The sequence below is a fragment of the Zea mays genome, chromosome 1, assembly GCF_902167145.1.
Source record: "Zea mays cultivar B73 chromosome 1, Zm-B73-REFERENCE-NAM-5.0, whole genome shotgun sequence".
NCBI classification, from domain to species: domain Eukaryota; kingdom Viridiplantae; phylum Streptophyta; class Magnoliopsida; order Poales; family Poaceae; genus Zea; species Zea mays.
Genome location: NC_050096.1, coordinates 193153795 through 193161893, shown reverse-complemented (window position 1 = coordinate 193161893; position 8099 = coordinate 193153795). Strand labels below are relative to the sequence as shown.

The following is an 8099-nucleotide window of genomic DNA, read 5'->3' as shown; positions in this document are numbered from 1 at the left end:
CTGCTCTGCTATGTCCTCACATAAGAGCATGGGCTTCGGCTGATCAGCCGAAGCAGCTTTTTCCCTTCTGAACTTGTATTGCTCACAAGCTTCAGCTCCATCTATATTATGGATTGCTTTTGAGTCTGTCCAATTTCCTTCGGCCCTTCTGGCAGCTTCCTGACTTCCATAAATAGCAATGGGCCCTTGGTCCGAAGGTATCTTCATGCAAAGATAAGCTGGATGAAGAATTGCTTCAAAGGCATTGAGAGTGCCTCGACCAATGATTGCATTGTAAGGGTATTCCATGTCAACAATATCAAACACAACTTGTTCAGTCCTTGTGTTGTTGATAAATCCGAAGGTCACTGGCATTGTGATTTTGCCGAGTGCGACAATCTGCCTTCCTCCGAAGCCACAAAGGGGATGTGTGGCATCATGAATTTTGTCTTCGGGCTCTTGCATTTGTCTGAAGGCCTTAGCAAATATAATATCAGTTGCGCTGCCTGTATCAACCAAAACATTATGGACCAGGAATCCTTTGATCACACAAGAGATAACCATAGCGTCGTTGTGCGGGTAATCCTTGAGTTGAAGATCCTCTTGAGAGAAGGTAATTGGAATGTGAGACCATCTTGACTTGATGAAGGGTCCCTGCACCCCGACATGTTGTACCCTTCTCTGTGCCTCCTTCTTCTGTTTCTTGTTGGCTGGCTCTGAGCATGAACCGCCTGTTATCGGGAGTACCAGCTTCGGAGCCGAAGCAGCTCCAGCTTGAATGTTGGACGAAGCCATCAGCTCAAAAAAGTGAAAGTGAGTTCACCGGAGGTGGGTGCCAATGTTGGGGACTTGCTCTCAAATGCTATGAATTAAGAACAAGGCAACACAAAATGTTAAATATCAATGCCCTTCGTCCGTCGAAGCATTATCTCCACAAGGATCAAATGAGCTTCGAACGAAGGTCACAGACATAATGTTACGAAGGTTTCACCTTCGTAATTAAACTTACAGGGTTAATACAAATTAAGGTAAAACATGAAACATTAGAGATTAATACATCGAAAATAAATAACATCATTCACGTATATTACTATATGAATTTTAGATATTTGAACACAACGATTAGGCACATTTATGCCTTTGCCTTGACAAGCGATAATTCTTGAGTGATGCGTTAGCAATTACAGGAATGTGTGAACAGTAAAGGAATACTGTTCACTATTTATAGGCACAGGACACAGCTCATGAAGAATTACAATTATGCCCCTCATAAAAGTTTACAACAATGACTCAGACCATTGAAGGCTAAAAGGTCATTTTATCTTTAAGTCGGTTCGATCCTTCGTCTTCGGATATGCTGTAGTTCCGAAGCTTCGTGAACGGTATCTTCGGCATCATGTTCAAGCAGCTTCAGCTGAAGCTGTTTCTTTTTGCAGGACCTTCGGCGACGAAGCATGGTCCCAACATATACCTTTGATCATATCTCTCTTTTATATGCTATGACTAATGTGTTTTCAAGTGAATTTCAAACCAAGTCATAGAGTGAAAGGGATTTAGAGTCTTCGGCGAAGACAAAGGCTTCCACTCCACTCCATAACTCATCCTTCGCCGTCGCTCCGAGCAACTCTTCAACTTTGGTATAATCTTCACTCATATGTTATTTACCAAAGGGGGAGAAAGTAGTTAAAAGGGCTTATATTTTACTCAAGTATCCGTTTTTGGCGATTCATGCCAAAAGGGGGAGAAAGTATTAGCCCAAAGCAAAAGGACCGCACCACCACCCATTTTCAAAAAGATAAGCAAAGGTTTTAAAATGATGAATTTTTTAATTGATATCTTATTGTATTCAAAAGGGGGAAAAAGTAATATTGTCAGAATTGATATCTTAAAACCCCCTTGAACACTAAGAGGAGGATATTATTGAGGGGGGAGTTTTGTTTTAGTCAAAGGAAAAGCATTTGAAACAGGGGAAGAAAATTTCAAATCTTCAAAATGCTTCTCAAAATCCTATTCACTTACCTTTGACTATTTGCAAAAGGACTTTGAAAAGAATTTACAAAAGAATTTACAAAAACAAAACACGTGGTGCAAGCGTGGTCCAAAATGATAAAGAAACAATCCATGCATATCTTGTAAGAATTTATATTGGCTAAATTCTAAGTAACCTTTGCACTTACATTATGCAAACTAGTTCAATTATGCACCTCTATATTTGCTTTGGTTTGTGTTGGCATCAATCACCAAAAAGGGGGAGATTGAAAGGGAATTAGGCTTACACCTTTTTCCTAATTGATTTTGGTGGTTGAATTGCCCAACACAAATAATTGGACTAACTAGTTTGCTCTAGTCTATAAGTTCTACAGGTGCCAAAGGTTCACAATAAGCCAATAAAAAGACCAAGAAAGGGGTCAAACAAAGAGAGCAAAAGACAACCCAAAGGCACCCTGGTCTGGCGCACCGGACTGTCCGGTGTGCCACCAGACAGTGTCCGGTGCACTAGGGTACTCGACACTGAACTCGCTACCTTCGGGAAATTTCAAGGGCGCTCCGCTATAATTCACCGGACTGTCTGGTGAGTCACCGGACAGTGTCCGGTGCACAGCGGACAGTGTCCGGTGCACACCGGACAGTGTCCGGTGCACACCGGACAGTGTCCGGTGTGCCAACGGAGCAACGGCTACTTCGCGCGCAACGGTCGTCTGCAACCGCATTCAATGCGCTACAGTGCGCGCCAGAGTCAGAACACGCGCAGTTGGCGCACCGGACAGTCTACAGGACCTGTCCGGTGCACCACCGGACAGCCCAGAGGCACCACAAGTCAGAGCTCCAACGGTCGAACCCCAACGGTCTGCTGACGTGGCTGGCGCGCCGGACAATGTCTGGTGGCGCACCGGACTGTCCGATGCGCCATGCGACAGCACACTTCCAACGACCATTTTTGGTGGTTGGGGCTATAAATACCCCAACCACCCCACACTCAATGGCATCCAAGTTTCTACACTTCTACACCTTACAAGAGCTATAGCATTCAATATAAGACACACCAAAGAGATCAAATCCTCTCCCAACTCCACACAAAGCTTTAGTGATTAGAGAGAGAGAGATTTGTTGTGTTCATTTGAGCTCTTGCGCTTGGATTGCTTCTTTTCTTTCTCATTCTTCTTGTGACAAACTCAATTGTAACCGAGGCAAGAGACACCAATTGTGTGGTGGTCCTTGCGGGGACTTTGTGTCCCGTTTGATTGAGAAGAGAAGCTCACTCGGTCTAAGTGACCGTTTGAGAGAGGGAAAGGGTTCAAAGGGACCTGGTCTTTGTGACCACCTCAACGGGGAGTAGGTTCGCAAGAACCGAACCTCGGTAAAACAAATCATCGTGTCTCGCTCTTTATTTGCTCACGATTTGTTTTGCGCTCTCTCTCTCGGACTCGTTTATATTTCTAACGCTAACCCGACTTGTAGTTGTGCTTAAGTTTATAAATTTCAGATTCGCCCTATTCACCCCCCTCTAGGCGACTTTCAATATGGTCATTTTTGTTTAATTAGAACATGGAGCGCCAATCTGAGAAAATAGTGCAACCACAACGATTATGATGGCTCTGGTATTGGCTAATTATTTAGGGAAGCTACTGTGTGAGAACCTTAACCGAAGGGGCAAGCGAGGAGTTGCTCAAGTATAGGGAGGTTCTCGGGCTGATCTGCTCTGTGGTAGCTTTTCAGACGAGGAATCCTTATACCACCTCTACCTGAAACGGTAGCGAGTTTTCTCATGTTAGTAGAATTTGTAAATGTCTTGTAGCGTCCCTATGCGATCATACCTTGAAAGTGTGGTATTGTGCCTAATCAACACAACATGGTTGGGTGCAAAGTTCTTTGAACTTTTACGCGACTTGTGGGTTCTTTACGTGCAACCTCTGCAGAGCATAAAACTGATATATCAATCGTGCTCACGATCACGAGGGACTCAAGCCTCTCACATGATTAAATTATAGAATTAAATTAAATTGGACATGCATTTTATTGTTGGTATTGCATTTGGTGTTCATTTATTTAATTGGATTGGTATAAACTTATATTTAGAGCATCTCCAACAATGCCTCAAATTGGTGACTTAACTTAAAATATGGGGCTCTACACATAAAAACTACTCCAAGAGTGCTTCATTTCATAAAATTTGGTCAAAAAGTTATAGGGCGTCCTCTCAAGTACATCAAATATACTACACCGTAGTGTGCTGCCCTATAACCTATATTTGATGCTTTACTGTTGGAGCGGGATATTTGTTGGTGCTCTAAATTCTATAAAATACACTCAGTTTTAAATTATAGGGCATTTTATATGACACGTTGTTGGAGATGCTCTTAGTAATTGCTAATAAAATTTTAGCCACCAAAATTAAAAGCTAAATACTCACCCTCAGCTATATCATTGATAAGCCTTACACTATGTTTTTTTCTTACATACTTGTTCATACGAGTAGTTATATACACCTATGCATATATCGCATTGTTTTTCGTATTAAATTAAAATCGAAAATGACTAAATTTCTAACCACCACTGCGACGACGGAAGGCGATGGTCTGAAAGGGTTACTAAACGACACCGTCTTTGCGCAAACTGACGCAGCCATATGGCACCGTTTTGGAGTTTGCAGAACCAGAATGCCGGTCTCTGTGAGACTGTGACCCGAGCAGGTTTGTCAACCGATCTGAAGGGACTGGTCACGCGGCCTACTCCATCGACGCCATGTTTGCCACGTCGGTGCTCATGCGGTCCCACCGGCCACCTGGACCTGGGGAGCGGCGGCCACTGTTCGTCACTGTCCCTGATGGAGAAGACGGCATGGAAAAGGCTTGCTAACCGATCCAGATTCGATCGTGTTGCAGGCCATGCCAGTGCCAGTGCCAGTGCCATCGGGAGTGCGCTGGCAGTGGTCCTCTCGGGTATGTTTGTGACTCTGTTTTTTGCCAGCTCGACCCATTTAACTCGTCTAGGCTGGACTTAGCATGTCCCGACTACTATAACTAATTTTATTTGCGCACTTATATCATATGAGTCTGGCTCTTGTCACTCAGTATCTAACCGGGCTAGAAGACTAAAACTATCTAAACGCGGAATCCTTGCGCCATGAATAGTCAGGCTCCCAAGAAACGGACCTTGATCTCGTTTCTATGGAGACAGGTTGAGAGACTAAACTTGCACGCAGACAGCCAGGCTCCCGAGTAAGCCAGACGACGCAAACACGGGAGCTGCAGCCCGGGAGCGCAGCCAGGCTGCTGGGCCATGAGGACAAACACACCCCTAGTCGCTGCCCGCTCTATGAGTTGCAGGATTACGAATGAAATCCTGTTTCCTGACAGCGCTTCCAATATAAGCAAAGTGTCATCCTGGCGAACGAGACCAACACTTGTGTACGTCCAACTAGGGCTTCAAATTAAGAACAAGATATATTTAAGAGATGAAAAAAAATAGAAGTGGGTCAGGGAGAAATGATATTCGGTGGTGGTGGTGGTGGTGTGGGCCCTGAGCACCCCCGCTGTGCATCTGTCGATAGCAGGACGGACGTGCATCTCAGGGCCCATCCCGCACCCGCCCGGCCCAAACCGTCGTGCGGTGCGCGGTCCACTACCCAACGACGCGGAAACCCCCCTCAAAAGTCAAAAACTACCCAGCCCGCACTGCAGTACTGCACGCGCGCAAGCAAAAGAGCCACACCGCCAACGCTCGTCCGCCCACCCACCCACCGTATTACCTCGATACGTTACGAGGTGGCGCCAAAAACGACTGCGGACTGCAGTACGGCGCGGCGTCTCGTGATTGATGGGTGTAACGTACCAGCGGCTGCTCTCGCAGGGGAGCCAGAGCCAGCGTCCGCGGGGCGGCGGCGTGCGGGCGCGGGCGTGGGTGCTGCTGCGGTGGGCGGCCGTGCGGCTGAGCTGCGCGGCGAGGCGGCGGTACTGGTGCGGCGGCGCAGGCCGCGCGCGGAAGCTGGCGTGGGCGGGGCTCTGCGGAAGAGGCGGCACGGCGGCGGAAAGGAAGGGCGGCAGCGGCAGGAGGAGTGCCACGGCGGGCGGCGGGGCCGGGGCCGGAGCCGGAGCCGGGGTGCTGGGGTACGACTCCGCCAGCTACGCGCGCAACTTCGATGACGGTGCGTGGAAGGCCGAGGAGGGCGTGTCCTGGGCCGGCCCCGGCGGCGCGTTCTTCCCCGGCGCCAACATCGGCGGCGCGGCCGTGGACACCGCCCGCCTGTGATGCCGTTCCCAGCTCCGTCCGTCCGCTAGGTAACTGGTAACTGTTGCTGCGCTGGAAATGGATGGATCGTGGTCGTGGATGCGTCACTCGGGATTTGCTTTCTTTTCTTTTTTTTTCTTGTTCATCTGGATTGTTGGCATTTACTTTCTTCGGTCGACAATGAAAGTATTCAGGCCGTGCTTGTTCGGGTGCAAAAAACAAAAAAACCTTGCTGCCATGCGAATGGAAACTGCCTTGAGTATCTCCGCACCTAGATGTATATACAGTATACGGTATACATATGTACGTATTTATGTGTATACGGCTAGCAAGCTGTCCAAAACACAACGCACAATAATCCAGATCAGACTGGAGAAGAGTGGATGGGGCGATGGGCACATCACATGGACCGCGCGCGTGGGCGGCACGTCTGGCTGAGCACGCACCGGCACGGGACAAACAACGGCCCGCCGGCCCCTCTCCTCGGTATTCCGCGTCAGGCGCCGACACGCCGTGCCGCCCCGCTTGCAGACATCATGGCAAGCAATGCGACATGCGAGACTGGAGCTCGCTTGTTCGTCTTGCCATCGTCTCTTTTCTTTGGGTTTTCTACCCGCTACGCGTGTATTGGTCTTGGTCGGAATCGGAATACAGCTGCTCCAGCTCTTCTTCAGTCCCCCAAGCAGTGATGAGCTGAGGAGCCAGGAGTTTGTCAGTTTCGCGCCTACCAACCGGTCCAGCCTCCGCGTCCAAGATCTCTCCCCCTCTCCCATCCACTAGTGTCTCCCACAGCCCGTTCGATCCCCCGGCCGGGTCGGTGGTCGCCAAAGTCGAGGAGCAATGGCGACCGACGCGATCCTGGAGACGATCAAGCCGCGGGGGAGCGAGGAGCAGCTGCCGGTGACCACGGCAGGGACCGGGATCGAGCTGCGGCGGCGCATCTCCTCCTTCTCGGCGCGCGTGAGGCCGTCGTCCTCCGTGGCGGCGTTCCGGCGCGCGCGGTCGATGCCCTCCGTCAAGGCGCTGGCGGCGGCGGGCGCGCTGCGGCGGTGGTGGGAGTGGGGGCTCGGGTGGGTCACGGCACCGTTCGCGACCCGCGCGCTGGAGCTCGGCGGCGGCGACGACGACGACGACGACGACGACGAGGCGCGGCCGCTAGGCCTGGGCGGGTGCCGGTGCGCCGGCGGGTGGCGGCACACCCTCTTCAGGCTCCGCGCCGGGGCGCGCCGCCTGCTGGGGCGCGACGGCCGCCCGCTCAAGGCCCCCGCGCCGCAGGACTTCGGGTACGACTCCGTCAGCTACAAGCAGAACTTCGACGACGGCGAGGCGTGACGCCGAGCCGGCATCGATCGAGGAGGTGGGGGCCATGGCGCTGTCGCTTCGCTTGCCGCCCGTACGTGATCCAGCTCCCGCAATAAAGCTACTGACGATTTTGATTTTGTGGTGATGTATATGGCATCTATCTATCTATGTAAGTATGGCGATTGTGTGCATGATATGACATCGGTCGGTCTCGGAAGGAAGATGATCGATCGATCGTTGCCGCGAGTTGGAGACCCGGACCATGAATGGTCGGTCCGTGAACGGGCATGTAACTTGTGTTCTTCTTTCGTTGTTTCGGGTCATCGTCATTGTCGCCGCTTTGCGTCAGTCTTGCTCCTGGAATGAACACGCCGTGGATCCCTTCGGGTCCTGGACGGACAGGCAAATGTATTTGATTTCTGAAGCACGGACGCAGACGAGAAAACCAGAACAGAGCAGAGCAGAGCAGAGCAGAGAGGATTCTTCTTCCTCCTCTCATCCGTCCTCCCGTTCAGGTTCAGCCGTTCAGGTCTGCTTCGGCTTCAGCGTCCCTTTCTCTGCAGCGCCGGGAGCGCGACATGGCAGCTACA

The 8099-nt window shown here is 50.4% G+C and overlaps 2 protein-coding genes across 2 annotated transcripts; both read left to right on the top strand.

Moving 5' to 3' along the window:
- Window positions 1-5789: 5789 nt before the first annotated feature.
- On the top strand, window positions 5790-6426 carry LOC100279120 (uncharacterized). The gene has a single exon (NM_001152161.1). It carries the CDS (start codon window positions 5797-5799, stop codon window positions 6226-6228), a length of 432 nt encoding a protein of 143 aa, NP_001145633.1. The 5' UTR covers window positions 5790-5796; the 3' UTR covers window positions 6229-6426.
- A 32-nt stretch (window positions 6427-6458) lies between these two features.
- Window positions 6459-7857, top strand: LOC103642122 (uncharacterized). Its single transcript, XM_008665438.4, has one exon. The coding sequence runs from the start codon at window positions 7048-7050 to the stop codon at window positions 7537-7539; it is 492 nt and encodes a 163-aa protein (XP_008663660.1). The 5' UTR covers window positions 6459-7047; the 3' UTR covers window positions 7540-7857.
- The last annotated feature ends 242 nt before the right edge of the window (window positions 7858-8099 follow it).

What these genes read in the sequence shown, in the direction of transcription:
- LOC100279120 (NM_001152161.1), top strand. Translation starts at nt 5,797, where the DNA reads ATGGGTGTAACGTACCAGCGGCTGCTCTCGCAGGGGAGCCAGAGCCAG.
- LOC103642122 (XM_008665438.4), top strand. Translation starts at nt 7,048, where the DNA reads ATGGCGACCGACGCGATCCTGGAGACGATCAAGCCGCGGGGGAGCGAG.